Raw genomic sequence first — 19,077 nt, 5'->3', positions numbered from 1 at the left:
CGGCCGGTAGTGCGAGCCCATCAGGATAGCTCTTTATGCGGGACTTTTTACTGACAAGGGAAGTCTCCATTTGAACATCGGGAGCGGGGGGGGCAGGTTTTAAATTAGACATAGCGGAACTACTTCCGCGCAAAAACAAATGATTCGGGGGGAAATATAATGGTCAAATAAAGAAATAAAAATAAACGAAGTAAAGGTACTTAACAAAGATCCAACGGGGGACACCAAGCTGGACTTCGTCGATCGGCGTATCGCCGCTTTGATGATGTGCAAAAAACCTCCGAGAGGAAAAGGCACACTTATTTATAATCCTCACACAATGGCCGCTTGTTTATAATCCTCACACTTGGCCTTGATCGGCGAAACAATAATCGGCTAACGGTACCGTTTCGATCGACCGCTCGCAATAAGGCACTGTTCTATTATATAATACGAAAAAAAAACCTATCAGAGGAAAAAGCACTATTGTCTATCACACAATATCGTCCGACCACTTTATCACACACACACAACTGGTTTTCAATGCTTTCGCAGTAAATCCAAATCACGTCCGTTCGCTCGGAAGGTTGAAACGGCAATGACCCTCGTCTGATTGATCGTTTGTTTAGTCTTAAACAGGTGCTATTTGAGGCAGCTAATAACGTTTAATAAACAGTGGGATGCAACACAAAAAGGAACCATTGTATTTCCATATATGGAAGAACGAACTTCATTTGGCATGAATGATTATAGTTTTAATAAACATCCTTCATCATATGAACGACTGAAATGGAAAAACTGAAATTAAAGAATTTTTTGCCAGCTACTATCGTTGTTGACGTCAAAGCGGATAAAAATAAGTGAATTGGCTTCTATTGAATAAAATAAACAGTGTTACATAGATTCATTTCTTAAAGGGAAGTAAAGCTATTGATTTGTTTATAAACAACAATGATTATATCAAGTGAATTATTGCACTTGCGTTTATTTCGCAAGCGTTTAAAGAAGGATATATATTAGGGTGGGACAACATTTTGATTTCACCACCACCAAACTTTTCGTGTTCCTTTTGGGTCCCATCAGAACTATACAAAATTTTAGCTCGATCGGTGAAACTATATTTTCGCGCCCGAAATTTAAAATTTGTATTGGATTTAATATGGGAAAATGAACCTTTTACAAAAAATTTGCTGGCGATCACCCTATAAACTTTAAAAATCAGTGCATGTGTTATTTTCGTGTTTAAAAATTTCACGATGTCTTCACAATTATTACTCAGCTTAGTATGAAGATTCTTCTTAAGTAAAAAACCATGTTCCGAAACTTACTGTAAAGACACGTGCGTTTTGAGTTTGTTTGGCCTTCAACTTACAAGACTTGTAAGACTATTTTTGAAAACTAGATCATCTTTATATCTTCTTCTATAAAGGCAAACTCTTAAATTTGCAGTTCTTCCACTCATCCCCCTGTAATTCCGGAATCGAAAGTAAGATCGATCTGAAATTAAATAATATATCTCTGATGCAGTAGTGCCTTTCATTTGAGCCTAGGTTTGTTAAAATCTATTCAACCACTTCGGAGAAAAGTGAGAGCATATTTTATGCAATTATTTGTACATTTATCTTTGCAATTCTGGAACCGGACTTCAGATCCAGCCCAAATTAAAAAAAAAATCTATGGGACAATAGTACCATTCATTTGAGTCTAAGATTGTGAAAATCGGTTCATCCATCTCGGAGAAAAATGAGTGCACATTTTTCTCACACGAATACACACATACATTTTTCGTACTTGACGAACTAAGTCGAATGATATATGACACTCGGCCCTTGGCGGTTCAAAAGTCGATTTTCACAGGATAAATTCTCAAAAAAAACATAAAAAATGAAGCGTCCTCTATCTACAAACCATAAAAACCGATAAAACGTATACAATTGGCATTTTCCACCGTAAAAATCTTACTTACTTTAGGTTCCGGCAATAGTAACGGGTAAAGTGTGTTAAAAATTTTATACCATCACGTAAAATGGCGAAAAAACGTACAAAATTTTCCAAAACGGGCTCAAAACTACTCCAATTGATTGTTTTTATCAGTAGACGGCCAAACAAACCGATTTCGGTTGTCCTTTCAGTTGAATCATTGAACTGACATATTCAAATCATTTTAAATCAAAAACGAGAAAGTATTTTTGAAAAAAACTGTTTGTTGAATGAAGAGATAATTTAGTAGAATAGAGTAATCAGATGTGAAACGTTGAAAAAAAATCGAATAACTTAAGGAAAGAAGAAACTCCTGAAATTGTCGCAGTGGATCTTGGTAAAAAATTTTCACCGGATTCCACACGACATCTAGGCTGGTCCTGTCCGGAGAAATATAATATGTATTATCAATCTCCTAGTGAACCCCAGCCGCTATGGTGGAATCGTTTAGGAAGTTTGGTGAATAAAGTCACCAAAACATTCAATCCTGTTCTACAAAACATTGAAATTTAGATTATCGAAATTTCAGACTTGTTGGCACTAGCATGGAACGTTGAGTGCGACTGCGTAAGCTCTTGGTAAATGAAACAGGGTCGAATGTCCAGCGTTTCAAGAAATTTAAGATCTCATTAGTGCTGCCCTCTTTACAGATAAGAGTACGGTGTGACATTTCCTAGTTTAATTGAATTGAACTTAATTTAATAGGACAGTCTATTGAAAATAAGTTGAGAAATCGAATAGATAAATGCTACTACGACCAGCGTGCAAAACAATCCTATACTAATCCCAAAGAAAATAAATTGCTGTCACTACAAACCTCTGACCAGTTCTAGCGAACAAGTTGGGATTTTTCGCATGCTATTCTTAATCATCTGCTTTTGCCATAAACTATTCCATTGATGGAAGTAAACCCGCGAACAACATCAGTTGCCAGTGCACAAATACTCTTTCGAGGTCGTGTGCGGTTGAGTTTATTTAGCTTATTAAACAAGTCAAACATTTGAAGACCTTGCATCGCAACACTAACTGTCAGTTGTTTATTCACGCAGTTCGGCAAAGCTCTAGAGAGAGCGATATGGGAAACTACGTCTTACCCGCAGTCATCAGCGAAGGCATGATATAAGTTTGCAACCGGATCACTAACGCTCATTCTCGGTCGCATATAATCACCATTTAGGTATGACATCATCATCCTCTGGGGATCATTAGCCACACTGTTCTTAACGGAATTGTTAGAAATGATCTTATGAATAAAAGTGATTATATAATTTGTCACACGTATACGTGTTTCACCGCATCGAACCTGATCCGAGTCGGCACCATCTGTCAGATTATAGGGTTTGTGTACTTCATCAGCCCTAGGACGAAGCCGAGGGCTTGGAGTTGACTAATTAACATTCGTTTTGTTCGCACGAAAAGGAACTGATAAGCGCTGTGTTTTCTCCAGGCTTGACAAATTAGCATGACAAAAACCAAAGCTGCCATTTTACGTTACATACACACTTAAATTGGATTACCGATATCAGCTGTTCAAACCTCGGTAGCTGATTTTTTCAGTAAAAATATCATTTCATCACAGCGGTACCTTATGGTACTGATTGTCAACAGTTGTTTATTTGTGCTGATATATCAGTTTAATGCGAATTTTCGGAAGTTCGGTGTTCTAAACCCTATGTGCGGGGCTGGGAATCAAACCCAGGCGGATTTCGTGAAAGGCATCGACTTACCCATCACGCTATACTCGTACCCAATATGGAAAAAGGTTCCATTTGACGAAGCGTTTCACTCGATATTATTAGTGTTGCATACGATAGTTTTCTTAAATTGAGGATTACAAATCATATGTTATCTTGTGGAAATTATGAACGTTAAAAACCGTTACAAGAGCTAGGTTTTTGCGGTAAACAAGTTACGATGCGTTACTTTTAAGGAAGTTACAGCTGTTACGAAGTGGTATATAACGTTACGAAACGCATCATGTGCCACTTTTTTGTAAGTTATAGGTATTACGAAGCGTTACATGCGTTATTTTTTTTGTAAGTTATAGGCGTTACGAAGCATTACATGTGTTACTTTTTTGTGAATCATAAGCGTTACGAAGCGATATATGTGTTACTTTTTTGTATTTTATAATCGTAACGAAGCGTTACTTTTTTGTGAATCATAGGCGTTACGAAGTGTTACTTTTTGTAAGTTATAGACGTTACGTTCAATGCTTTATTGTAAATTATTGGCGCTACAAAGCGTTACATGCGTTACTTTTTTGAGTTAGGACGTTACAAGCGGTACTTTTATAAGTTTTGAGGGTTACATAGGGTTTCATGCGTTACTTTTCCGGGAGTTATAAACGTTAGAAAGCGTTACATGCGTTACTTTTTATGAGTTATAAACGTTACGAAGTGTTACAAGCGTTACTGTTTTCGAAGTTGCAAGCGTTACTTGTTTGTAAGTAACAATCCTTATGATGCTTTACATGTGTTACTTTTTAGTAAGTTTTAGGCTTTATGAAGCATTACCTTTTGTAAGTTACGAGCGTTACGAAGTGTTACTTTTTGTAAGTTACAGGTGTTACGAAACGCATGCGTTATTCTTTTGTTAATTACAGGCATTACGAAGTGTTACATGCGTTACATTTTTGTAAGTTAGAGGCGTTACTATTTTGTTAGTTAAAGGCGTATGTATTTTATTTTAAAAGCGTTATATGTGTAACTTTTTGTAAGTTATAGGTGTTAAAAAGCATTACAAGAGTTTTGGAATCCCAATTCTAACTTATTGAGGAGTCACTTATTGCAAAATGTACTGGAAATGTCAAAATTATTAAATAATTAGGAATGATCCTACAAAGACATGGAATACACTGATCGAAATAAGCACGATGACATATCTTATCGAAACGAAAACTTGTATCTAATTTTGAATTTTTGCCGGTAGTTCTAATTCTTTCCGCTTCTCAAACCAAGAACGACGGATAAAACAACGATATTTTTTTAATTGCTGTGCAATTATATATACTAACGTAATTTGTATGATGTAAATCACGAAAAGATTATGTGTAGCATCCAAGCTGTCGCTATGAGATTGACTGGTATGCGTTGTCTCATGATTAAAGTTTGCCAAAGGCAAAAAATTTGTACATTCTTAAGTGCCTACCATAACGTCATATTAGATCCTCGTCAGCGCTGTGCGAGACGGGCGAGGAATGTAGGGCATCCACTTCCAATAGTAACGTGACTTTGAACATTGCTACAGGATATAAACGCCACCGTAAATAGAGCTTGCTTCATGGCTCACGTTTTATGTTATGCGTTTCTATACTAGTATCTAAAGCACCCAGCAAAAGCTTTCCGGGTGGGATTGAACATTACAAGCTCATCGCACCTTGAACCAAGACCGTAGATTATACCAAGTAGGTTATGCCAAGTTAAACAAATCGACAAAAGGTCGACCATAGTGGCCAATGCATTGTTTGTTAATTTCATTCTACCTTGGAACGGACCTCAGTCTATCCAGATCAGTCACTTCGACATTCTCGTGGCCTTTTCCGACTTATCATCGTTTGCAGGTTGTCTTCTCGTCACTCAAAGCAGCTCCAAGTTCTGTATCTGATCACACGATTTCTCGAATGGAGTGAATTTACTACACAAGTATGATACTTCCATACCGGTGACATATGTCTTGATGTCGTAGCAGATGTACATATTTACGATAGTCAGTAAAGGTCGGCTTTATAATCAACAGTTCTTTGCTAGTTGCTTGTTAGTGAGAGCAATGAACTTCAAGCAATAAACATTAAACACTACGATAATTGCAAGAGTGCACTTGAAATGTTTTGTTTTGTTTGCATCATGGGTTTGTGGTTAATTAATTTTGTCGCTTTATCAATTCTTCCATAATTTGAAAATCGATTGTTGATTCTAGCTACATCAAAATATCTACTTGATCCAACATTCATCATCTTTTGAATTTAATTATTTTGAATTTTCATTATTCTGGATTTTGAACTAAACACATTGACTGGCCTTTTCCGATTCTTTTAAGTTTAACGTATGAAATATTAAAAATTCGTTTTATTCAACAGAAAAGGTGAAAAATAATCAATATGTGCCTTAAAAATCTGTTTTAAATCATTTGGTGGTATAACGATTCCTTTCTGATATTATTCATATTCTCATAAATAGTACTGTAGGATTAACGGAAACAATTTTTTGGATTCGTAAATGAAGCCACAAAATATGTTTGGGAATCAGCAAATAATAATAGTTTAGGAGCCAATATTGAAGATTTCTTGTAGTCTATGGGAGAACGAAATGAGTTACATTTTGAAGATTCTAACCACAACTCCGGAAATGAGAATTGGAGATAGGTAGAACGGAACTCGTTGTGCTAACTGCACATCTCAAAATAATGATTAAAGCGACTTCTTGTAAGGGATGAGGGTGGGGGGGGGGGGGGGGGGGGGTGGGGGGGTGGAGGAATTGACATTGTAAAACAAATTCTGAAGTATGAATTGTCAAGTTATTTGCACCTTTATATAATAAGTACTAATGTTCATGGAATTTAATGTTGATAAATCTTACATGGGGGGTTAAAACCATCAACCCCCCCTCCCCCGCCGGCCGCACGGGCCTGTTTTTGAATATCTTTACTTCTTCCCAATTAAGGAAACTCGCGTACAAAAACAATTAACCACAATTAATCGTCCAGACGACCAGCTCGACGATATCGGAAAATGTTTATGTGTGTGTGTTTGTATTTGTTTGTGTGGGTTAGAAAGATTATCACTCAATTATCTTGGAAATGACTGAACCAATTGCATTAAACTTAGACTCGTTTGAAAGCTACTTTGAATGAAGTTCGAAGATCAAGTAGCTATCCTTTCCGGTTACAGAGATATGATGATATAAGTGTCGTAACAAATCAATTTTTATCTGCCAGTTATTGTTTTATTTTAGAATCATATGTTATCATTTGTTTCAGATGGGTATAATGAAGGAACATTTTTACACCTCCCAACAGGTTTTGGGAACAACAAAGCATTACATCTTATTTACCATGTATCTGTTTTTACACAGAGATTACATATCATGACAAATTAAAATCAGAATGAATATGTGTGATTTAAAATAAACCTTTCAAAAAACGTACCATTTCAATAAAACTTACAGAAACAATTGCACGAACTCTGGAAATAACTCTATTTTGTTTTTCGAATGTGTGAATGAATAAACAATTATGATTATTGTTTATAGTATTATCATTATTGACATTACCTATACGCTTGCAAGGTGTCTTTCCCCTTGATGATGACTTTATGCCACGGAAATTTTTGTATATCATTTATTTAATTCGTGTCAAGTTGACGGAGGGTAAGCATTCTTTGTGATACATGAATATTATAAACAAAAGTAGTAGGAGCGCAGGATTAGTGATGGCGATTTGGCGATCTCAGCAAATACTGCGAACAAACAAGCGCTCCGTTTGTTGGCTGCTCAAGAAAAAGTAACTCTTGGTACTTCTAAATATCAAATTCCTGCTAGATAGCATTAAATTGGATTTAATCGAAATAGTGCATGAGAGCAAATTAACCAGCTCGATAGAAAATAAGTCTTGTAATCAATATCCAACATGGAGTATTTTTTCATTGAATTTTCATTGCGTATTACTATGGCTTGTTGAGAGCTTCAGAAACGCATGTCCTCATTACAGCAAAACCTTTACTCGAATAAACACGCTAGAGGTGACAGTGCACAAAGTGTGAAAAGTGAAGCGCGTTCGAACCTTGGAGAAACATTCGACAGTTAAGAGCCAGTCATCAGTCTGTTGACAAAAACTGATAATCTTCAGCACAATCCGGTCTAGTGAAGATAGTTGCTTGCCATGAATTGTGGGGTTAGACATTCTCTGTTACCGAGAGAAGGAGCAACAGTGGTATGGCTGAACATTTTTCGTTCTCTTCCATTCCAATGAAACAACAAGGCTTACGCTTCCTCAAAAGCGACTTCGTTCATAAAGCAGATATATTCATGAATATCACACGCCGTGAAGCATGTTTACTCATCTTCACTGCCTCGTTCATCCAAACTCTGTTTGAGATTTTAAAATGACAGCATGCATTAAATGTGGCTATGTTATTCATTGGCAATAAACATGATAGTTGGACAATCGGCCTAATAAATAAAACCTAGCAGGCTTGAGTTTCGATAGTGAATGCCAAATGTTTTTCACACAGTTACTACTGAAACTTAAGCTTGTAATGTTTTATCCCAGCAGCCCAATATGTTCTGTTATGAGAGTGTCATCTATAAAGCTATCACAAATATGTTAGATAATGCATCTGTACCATTTGTGTTGCTAACGACAAAGCGTTGATCGAAATTGTTTATTATGTTTGTATTACCTATAGTCCCTCTGTAACAGTGAGTAATCTTAAAAAAAGAAAAAAAATGTAGAGCCCAGATTACCATTCTATCAGAGCAGCTTGAATTGAGGGTTTCGAATGATTAAAATTAATGAAGGAGCTGAAACGAACGTGGATGTTATTATTAGATACTAACATACAAGATCAACAATTTAAGATAAGAAATAATTTCATAGGCACCTCTGTTTATATGTGTCCCAACACAAGATAAGATATTGAAACGCACAAAACGCTACACATATCTGACAAATAGTTGGTTGTTTCTCTGGCACTTCTCCCTTTCACGCGACGCAATTCAATCAGGCTCAACTCAGGTCGGTTTGATTAAATTACTTATACGTTTCATCAACACGTCATTATTCTGAAGGAATATGACAGCAACAGCAAAGTCTTCGGCGATGTGGATAAGAGACGATTAAAAACAAATTAGCAAATCACTTACATTCATAGTTATGTTCTTTGAAGTCACCGGCTATGTCCTCCTCGCTGTCTTCCCCTTCAGTATATCTGGCCGTTGATTGTGGCCGATCATAGTCTACCTTGTTCTGCATTATGCTGGTCGTATCCGTATCAGCTCCATCGTTATCCATTATTATGGTCTGACTTTGTTCCATGTTCGGTAGATACTCGTCACGTTCCATCGACATTGCGAATGATTGATTATATAAATATATTCTTCTCCTCACTTTGCTATGTTATTCTATGTAATTATTTTTTTTTTATTCACATTTCACTTCACTTGTTATCAACAAACCAATCAAGACTGCATTCAATTTGATTTTTTTTTAAATATGGCTTCAACAACAATCACATTCACTCAATTCGATCAAACCTTTCACTCCTCTGGACAAACAGGACCGCACGAATACGATAAAAAATTAAATTATTTTATCACCCTCACTCGGTCATCGAGAAACGAAACTCTCAGTATCTGGTACCAATTTTTATCACTCGAAATTAAATCGGTGCTCGTTAAATTCCGACACGTTTCCCCGCGGTGGCACAACCGGTCACATGTGTGCATTCACGTTCCGGACGTTCGAGATAAGATATAGTAAGAACCCGTCACTTTCCGTTTAAGCCCTATTCTATAGCAAGGCTCACTCGCGACGATAATTCCTTCCACTAGCAGATGAGTTAAATGACTGACTGTGTACCAACGACCTCGCAGGAGCCGTAACTTCAATCCGACTTCCACACACCTTCCCCGAACAGCGATGCGCGGCGAGTCCTCGCTACAACAGCACTGTCATCATTACCGCTCCGCCGCGCCATATTCCATAATAGTGCACGAAAACAGGTAGGCAGCCCTGGTAGGCCACGAATCGATCGAATCCGCGCGCACGGGCTGTAAAGAGAGAATCAAACCAACGTCCCCGATGAGAATGATATCATCACGTATCAGAGTCAGAGTTGTGGCAAAAAGCTGTGGTGTAAGCAGGATCGCATAGGAGGAACCACCCCGATATGTGATGCGATGCGATGACCTGCCGCGGGGCAAAGCGGTGCGGGCTGTGCCGGCATCGGCGCCGAGGTGGTTTAACAGTCAAGCCAACATAAGGTGCGTTCTGCGAACCACCCAACAACAGGTTGCGAACCATTGTCATGAGATATTGCTGTCCGAGTAGAGGAATATATTAGTAGTAAAGCTTAAAAACAAAAATTTCTGAACGAAAAATTAATGACGGAATGTTACTTATTGTGTAGAAATCTAGTTAACTGGAAATTATTAGTGTAGATCATTCTATATGAAATCACAAAAGGTATTTACTATTTAAAAAATTGTTCTCATTTTTGTATATTTCCAACAATGCTCCATTGTCACCTGTGACACTATGACTCTTACCAAAAAAACAACACTTCTTTTGGAAAATTTCAATTTTAATACGGGAGCAATTCAGGTGGAAGGAAACGCGGCAACCAATTATATTCATTTTTAAATGTTCGCGCAAAATTGTGAAATCTTTACGTTGCCACTTTGTCTTTCGATTTTCTATAACAATATGGTGAATTTTTCAGAAATTTTTCGAAATGACAGCCTTACTTTTACGACCAGAGCCTAATACATCATCGATGTTCACACAACAACGTTGAAATTAAACATACCAGTCAATCACGCTTGATTTTAAAATAAATATGATCAAAAATAGTCGATTTTTCATAGGTTAACCGTAACCCGCACTGACGAAACTACCCATGTAGTATCAATCATAGTAACCCATGAGTCAGCTGACAAAATTTGACAGCTCTATCAGTCGAACTCTAACCATGATGGCAAAAACAGTGATTCAACTCTGTTCAGAAATGTGCGCGTCCAAAGAACGCCACCCCGCCACGTTGAAAACGGACATCTTGCGGCACTTTGTGAACGCCGATTAACCACCCGGCCGCTCTTCTTCCCGCATATGCATGGCTGTCAGACGGCTGACTAAACGCTGCCAGCTGGTAAAATATAGCTGGCAGACATTCTGGTGACCGACTGCCTCACCGCTGGCAGTTATACAACTCAAACGATACAACCGTATCCACCAGGATTTTTCCACATTGAAATCTTTGACATTTTCAGCGAAGGTGAGAAGATGAAAACGCTCGGCTAACTTAGATACAGGCGACATTGTTTTGTCAAATAGGATTTGACAACCGTTACTGAATCAATTTTGGTAGCCGCCTGGTGGCCATGGCTGCCCAGGTAGCCAAAACGCTATGCGGGTTTCGCTCCGGACTGACCGTGAACGGTGAAATTTATAGTACGAAATGTCTGTCGGAAGTTGCGTCGTTCATCAAGCAAAACCATAAGGGCGAAAACGCGGTGTTCTGGCCGAATCTGGCGTCGACCCACTACTCGAAGCGATCGTGGGAGGAGATGGACCGGCTGAATATCGATGTGGTACCCAAGTCGGCGAGCCCGCCCAACGTCCCATAGCCTAGAATTTCTAGGCCAATCTAAAATTTTAAACTTGAAGCATTAACTACTGTTCTGTGCTCTAAAGTTGCCGATTTCTTGATTTAGGAGAAAGTTACGGGTTCGAGTTCCGTCCCTGTGGTAACTTTTACGCAGTTTTTAATTTTATTGTTGTATTGTAACGTAGTATCAGGAAACACTTGTATCCAATCGAATTCGGGTAATTTTAGAGCACCGTTCAATGTTTGTATTACTTGATTCTAATGGACTCGGGTGTGTGTTGAGCTTGTGGGTGTTTTGCTGACAACAAATCATCGCAACAGTCTAGAAAAAACAATGATACTTTTGGCTAATGAAAAATGAGTCCTCTGATACGCACACAAATCTTGTGACAGATCTGATTGAATATTTCCATATCTATCAAAAATATTTTGAATTGTATTATGCCATAAATAGCATTATTCGATATTTTGTTTAGGCGTTCACTGGAACGAATGAAATCTAGCTTTCAATAAATACTTCGAGCTCTGATTTGTCTTTTCGGTAACCAAAAAAGTGATATAATTGATGAACGCGGATGCGGTGTAATGTACTATTATTCAATTTACAATGTTTATCAAAAGTAAATCGCGTTGGTATTCTTTTCGCTATTGCGAAACGTTCTCCTTATCATTCAACAGCTGTTTCAATTAATGACCGATTTCATAGCATTCAATTTATGAGTTTGAACTTCATCTGCCAAATCAAACACACAATCAGAATATAAGTATGTTTTTTGCACTCAATGCTTAATCCGAATATTGCATTCAAAAACATTTAATTTTCCAAACAATGGTACACCTGTCCGATTTTTGCAATCAGGCGTTCAAGTTAATTAATTAAATGATATAGCTTGCAATATTTGATAAGAAATGGAATCCTTTTCCTTCTTTTTTGATGATCGTTTCAACTATAGTTCTTAATATGTTCTCCAATTGAAAAAGTATGATCAAAATTAACGTCGTGTTGAAACTTTGGGTCAATAACTGAACTGCATGCCAGTGAAGTCGATCAAACGAATTTCACACAATAAACATAAAAACAGTATCGAGATTTGCACAACCAACATTTTACTGTTGGTGCGCCAAGTCATCAGCATTTGAGCATAAAAAGGATATAGTATTGATATTGATGTGTTTCCAATTTTCGTCCTACACACATTCGAAAATTTATTTTGATCTCGGTGGAAAATCGTTCCAATTAATTACGGTGCAGCGATATTTAACCGAAATAGCAGCGAAAACAACATTTTCAAAAATATTCCGTTGATTGAGTATTATAATCAGAATTACCAATATAAGGATTTTTAAATTGTCGGGTTTGACAGTAATCGTCCGTTTCACCGAAATTAGCTTAACACAGATATAAATATACCGGATAATCGGTAAAAAACCCTATATACAACTGAAATTCAGTAAATCAACAAAAACGGTACAAGTAATTGATTTGCTGCAGCCCCCGTAAAAATACACGATCTCTGCATGGATACTTAACGCAGAGATCGTGTATTTTCGGCGGTTAAATGAAAGACATAAATAAAAAATAAATAATTCAGTAGGTATTAAGAAATGCTGCTTTGTCTAATTTACCTTAAGAGTACATTTTATTTACAGCAGCATTCTGGATTTCGTTTTCAGAACGTACTACTCATAAACAACGAAGTTTTTGATAAGTTGCCAGTGGCGTAACTAGGAAAATTTGCGCCCGGGGCACACCTGGATTTGCCGACCCCATCGTTAGTTTAGTAAGCAATAAAAGGTTCCTCAACTCCATCTCTGGAGGGATCGATTCGATGCGGACTCGCCTGAGGGCGCCATGCTCGCAAAAAAAGAAGGTTGCCTATGATTTGTTCTGGGAATGCGACAGCTGGGTATCTTGTTAATATGATGTCTTTGTTTGTATATAATCACTCGTTTGAAACGCAAAAAAATATTGAAAACTATTTTGATAGGTCAAGTAATTCGGCTTGAAGTCCTTTTGCTAATTAAACTCCTTTATCAATATTTTCAGCGATTATCTGTCGAAATGGAAAATTAACCAAATGGAGCAAGAAGCAAAATACTTAGGTTTAACGTATGATAAAAAAACTCACTTTTAAGGATCACATTGAAGGAATCCAGGCAAAGTGTAATAAATATATTAAATGTTCATATCTTCTTAAAAACTGAAATTCTAAGCTCTGTCTAAAAAACAAATTATTAATTTATAAACAAATTTTCAGACCAACCATCCAAGTTGTTGTTCCATCAGGAAGAAAACGCTTCAAAGGATTCAGAATAAAATTCTGAAAATGATTTTGAAGCGTCCTCCCTGCACTCTTAGAAAAAATTAAATTTACGCTTGATTTAAATTCAAGCATACCGCAAATTCTTCGGTGATGACAAAATATTACATCTCCAAGCATGTATTTACATGCTTTGAATTGTGAATGTAAGTGAATCGCGACGCTTCTTTTATGTGCATCTATTAAGATGTAAATATTTCTAAGTGTATGGTTTAGTACAAATGAGTTACACAGACTCACAAATATAGAATCATTAGATGTAATGTCACATAATATTATAAGCAAATTCCGACAAAAATCGATGCAATCTTCAATTGAATCGATTCGCTCTCTGTATTAGTTAGTAAGTTAGTATATAAGCTCCTTTTTCCCATTACACAATACAAGTAGGTTTACAATTTTCCCTACACAAAAATCACAGAATTGCGGTCCTTCCTGTCTTAATAATAATAACCAAATCATGTACATAATAGGGCTGAAAAGTCACCACCGAATAGAAATCTTAATGATTTAGGTTTAACTCATACTTTAATCAATATTTATTTTAAAAACCTGTTTTAATCCACCTAGTGGTGCAATGATGCCTTTCTCATTTCAATCATACTATCATATATAGTACTGCGGTATTCTTGAAAATAATTTTCTTCGATTCTTGAAAGAATAACTGAAATCGATTTGTTTGACTATCAATTGGAGAAGATTTGAGGTCGATTTAGAAAATTTTGTACAGTTTTTCACCTTTTTCAGCGATGGTATAAAATTTTTAACACATTTTACCTTATATTGCCGGATCCGGAAGTCAGATCTGGATGAAATTTAAGAATTTCGTATGGGACCGCAGGACCTTTCATTTGAACCTGAGTTTGTGAAAATCGGTCGCGCCATCTATGAGAAAAGTTAGAAAACATATTTTCATGTTTTTGCACATTTTACCCCATAACTCCGGAACTGGAAATCAGATCGAAATGAAATTCAGGAATTTATTATGGGACCTAAAGAGCTTTCATTTGAATCTTAGATTGTGAAAATCGGTTTTGCCATCTCCGAAAAAAGTTGGTGCACTTATTGAAACTAATTGAATTTTTGCACATTTTACCCCATAATTCCGGAACTGAATGTCGAATCCAAATAATATTCAGGAATTTTGTATGGGACCACAAGACCTTTCATTTGAAACTAAGTTTGTGAAAATCGGTTTAGCCATCTCCGAGAAAAGTTAGTGCAAAAAAACGTTACGCACATACACACACAGACATTTTGCGTAGCTGACTCGAATGGTATGACACTCGGCCCTCCGAGCCTCGGTTCAAAAGTCGGTTTTCACAGTGGTTGCATAACCTTTCTATATGAGAAAGGAAAAAACCCTTTATGTTTTGCCTTTCTCATATAGAAAGGTTATGCAATCACTTGAAAAACCGACTAGTGAAAATTGGCCCGGAGGGCCAAGTGTCATATACCATTCGACTCAGTTCATCGAGCTGAGCAATGTCTGTGTGTGTGTGTATGTATGTGTGTGTGTGTATGTGTCAAATAATCTCACTAGGTTTTCTCGGAGATGGCTGAACCGATTTTGACAAACTAGGATTCAAATGAAAGGTCTCGTGGTCCCATACGGAATTCCTGAATTTCATCCGGATCCGACTTCCGGTTCCGGAATTATAGGGTAAAGTGTGTTCAATATTGTTCACCGTCACTTAAACCGGCGAAACAAAAAACGTAAAAATTTTTCTAAACTGGTCTCAAAACTACACAAATCGATAGTCATTATCAGTAGGCAACTAATCAAACCGATTCCGGCTATCCTGGTTCCCGGTATCCGGTTCCGGAAGTACCGGAAATAGTGGTCATATATACCAAAATGGTTCTCACTTACTTTTCTAAGCGATGGTTTGACCGATTTCCACAAACTTGAATTCAAAGGGAAGGTCTCGTGGTCCCATACGGAATTCCTGAATTTCATCTGGATCCGACTTCCGGTTCCGGAATTATAGGGTAAAGTGTGTTCAATATTGTTCACCGTCACTTAAACCGGCGAAACAAAACACGTAAAAAATTTTCTAAACTGGTCTCAAAACTACACAAATCGATAGTCATCATCAGTAGGCAACTAATCAAACCGATTCCGGCTATCCTGGTTCCCGGTATCCGGTTCCGGAAGTACCAGAAATAGTGGTCATATATACCAAAATGGATCTCACTCACTTTTCTCAGCGATGGTTTGACCGATTTCCACAAACTTAGATTCAAATGAAAGGTCTTGTGGTCCCATACGGAATTCCTGAATTTCATCCGGATCCGACTTCTGGTTCCGAAATTATAGGGTAAAGTGTGTTCAATATTGTACACCGTCACTTAAACCGGCGAAGCAAAAAACGTGAAAATTTTTCTAAACTGGTCTCAAAACTACACAAATCGATAGTCATTATCATTAGGCAACTAAACAAACCGATTCCGGCTATCCTGGTTCCCGGTATCCGGTTCCGGAAGTACCGGAAATAGTGGTCATATATACCAAAATGGTTCTCACTCACTTTTCTAAGCGATGGTTTGACCGATTTCCACAAACTTAGATTCAAATGGAAGGTCTCGTGGTCCCATACGGAATTCCTGAATTTCATCTGGATCCGACTTCCGGTTCCGGAATTATAGGGTAAAGTGTGTTCAATATTGTTCACCGTCACTTAAACCGGCGAAACAAAAAACGTAAAAAATTTTCTAAACTGGTCTCAAAACTACACAAATCGATAGTCATCATCAGTAGGCAACTAATCAAACCGATTCCGGCTATCCTGGTTCCCGGTATCCGGTTCCGGAAGTACCAGAAATAGTGGTCATATATACCAAAATGGATCTCACTCACTTTTCTCAGCGATGGTTTGACCGATTTCCACAAACTTAGATTCAAACGAAAGATCTTCCTGTCCCATACGGAATTCCTGAATTTCATCTGGATCCGACTTCCGGTTCCGGAATTATAGGGTAAAGTGTGTTCAATATTGTACACCGTCACTTAAACCGGCGAAACAAAAAACGTGAAAATTTTTCTAAACTGGTCTCAAAACTACACAAATCGATAGTCATTATCAGTAGGCAACTAAACAAACCGATTCCGGCTATCCTGGTTCCCGGTATCCGGTTCCGAAAGTACCGGAAATAGTGGTCATATATACCAAAATGGTTCTCACTCACTTTTCTCATCGATGGTTTGACCAATTTCCACAAACTAATATGCAAATGAAAGGTCTTCTGGTCCCATACGGAATTCCTGAATTTCATCCGGATCCGACTTCCGAATCCGGAGTTATAGAGTGCGTACTAGAAGAGTTTGTGTGTCATGTTAGTTGGTGGCCGTACGAACCGACTTTGACTATACCGGTTCTCGGGTTCCGGTGCCGGAAGTGCATATAATAGTGAACCCATTTCGTTCTCTTAAGGATGGCTTACGCAATCAAAGCACTGTTTTATTCTGTATGTTATGCATAAACAATCACTTGGTTTCTTTCAAAAATCGAAGAGAAAATTTTTGAATAGAATACCACAATATTATATGTACATGAGAAAGGCATCATTACACCACTAGGTGGATTAAGACAGGTTTATTTTTCTATTGCCTTTGATCTATCCAGAGTTTTAGTTCATTTAATTTAATAAAAACCTTTAAGGCTTTGCTTCTATTTTTCCCAAAAAGTGGTTTATTAGTTAGTCCCCGGCCTTATTGATGCAAATGTTAACTTGGCAAGATAAATTTTCTTCTATGAGCTTCTATTTTAAATCAACACACAGGTGTTCTTAGGCTATTGTTCCCACTTGGTCACTGTTTTTTGTGCTGATTGAAACAGATTTTATAAAATTGTTGTAAAGTGTGTTCATGTTTGTGTCTTATGAATTTAGTTGTAGTTTGCATCATCATCGAGTATTTGTTGTTTTTCATATAATGTATATTGCACATACATACATATATACATCCACACAAACATACATACATAAACATATACTTACATACATACATACATACATACATACATACATACATACATACATATACACATACAGGGCTTTTTTGTGGAAGCACACGAGGACACGCAGTGCCCCTAAAGAAAATTTTGAAAATATCACCGTGACTCATCTGGGCATTTTGAAGCATATCATGCTTATCAATTCGTAAATGCTTTGATCATCAACTGACCAGAACAACAAATCGGAATAATATTGATATCAATCTTGATGACATCCTCCCTGTTTTGCGTCTTCAACCATATTGAGGTTAAGATTTTCAACACCCGATTTTGGAGGCTGCTTCAAAATTTATTACGTATGTTGTAAACAAAAGCTACTATTTTACAACAATAAAAATTGCTTAAGTTTACGTTTCGTCTTCGACTCATCAGTGCGTCAGCAGATTATGTTGAACTGCTGACGCAAACCCCCGGATCAACATAATTATCAAATTACCAATAAAAATTGATTAACTTGATGATGACTGATTATTTTACAAAAAATAAAATCTGATTCTGCAATTATATTTTACTCAAATATTATATTTTTAAGGTATGAAACAAGAAATGACTTCAATATTTTGTTTTAAAACATGATGGAGGAGATACGAAAAATTGTGCATTAGCATGTCCCTTAGAGAGAAGTGAAAAAAAGCTCTGCATACATACATACATACAAACATTCATATATATATATATATATATATATATATATATATATATATATATATATATATATATATATATATATATATATATATATATATATATATATATATATATATATATATATATATATATATATATATATATATATATATATATATATATATACATACACTCATACATACATACACACATTAGATTACTATTTCTATTCTAATAGATTCTAACTAGGATTAATGTACCAATAGTTATCTCATCACCATATTATTTTACAGAATACTCGAGAATATCAATTAATTGTGACAAAATGGAATACTTTGCTTCGGTTCTGTGAAGTAATACTGACGAAAAAGTAGTTCGAAAATTGTTCAATAATGCTGTTATAGCGACACGAAATCTCAAATAGAATGCTCCTAATTTCATCTTACACTTGAAGTTAATCTACCGAACATAGACAACAGCAAAGCAAAGTCTAGACATTACATTCCTTTTGTGGAATTTGGCCTTTCTGTTTCAACAGACTTCGCAGTCGATTTTTATAAGGTACAGAATCATTGCACAAACCACCAATAAACGTCAAAGATGGACTCGATTTACCGTTCATTTGTTGTCATCGTGTAAAACCCAATTGGGACTCGTTCTCTGCAGTTAATTTCCACTTCATACTGGTAATAAGGGCCGGTAGTATGAAAGTGAAACATACAACAGAGCCTAGTTAAGCCTTACCGGCCGCTCCAGCCCCGGAGTTGGAGTGTAACCTCATTCCATTATCCATCTTATGAAACTAAAAGCCCTAACACATATCTTTATCAAA

General features: G+C 36.8%; 1 protein-coding gene across 2 annotated transcripts in view; it reads right to left on the bottom strand.

Annotated features, from left to right (window-relative positions):
- Nucleotides 1–19,077, bottom strand: part of LOC131438789 (putative mediator of RNA polymerase II transcription subunit 26) — a 173,002-nt gene that overhangs the window by 151,690 nt on the left and 2,235 nt on the right. Inside the window, exon 2 of one of the 2 annotated variants that reach the window (XM_058609060.1) lies at nucleotides 8,820–9,725. The exons of the other annotated variant lie outside the window; for it this stretch is intronic. Within the exon in view, the coding sequence (XP_058465043.1) occupies nucleotides 8,820–9,024 (205 nt within the window). The 5' untranslated portion in view covers nucleotides 9,025–9,725. The remainder of the gene's footprint in view (nucleotides 1–8,819; nucleotides 9,726–19,077) is intronic. 2 annotated transcript variants of the gene reach the window in all.

Source organism: Malaya genurostris, chromosome 3 (genome assembly GCF_030247185.1).
Source record: "Malaya genurostris strain Urasoe2022 chromosome 3, Malgen_1.1, whole genome shotgun sequence".
Lineage (NCBI taxonomy): Eukaryota > Metazoa > Arthropoda > Insecta > Diptera > Culicidae > Malaya > Malaya genurostris.
The sequence above is the reverse complement of the archived record's forward strand: the minus strand, read 5'-3'. Positions and strand labels throughout refer to the sequence as shown.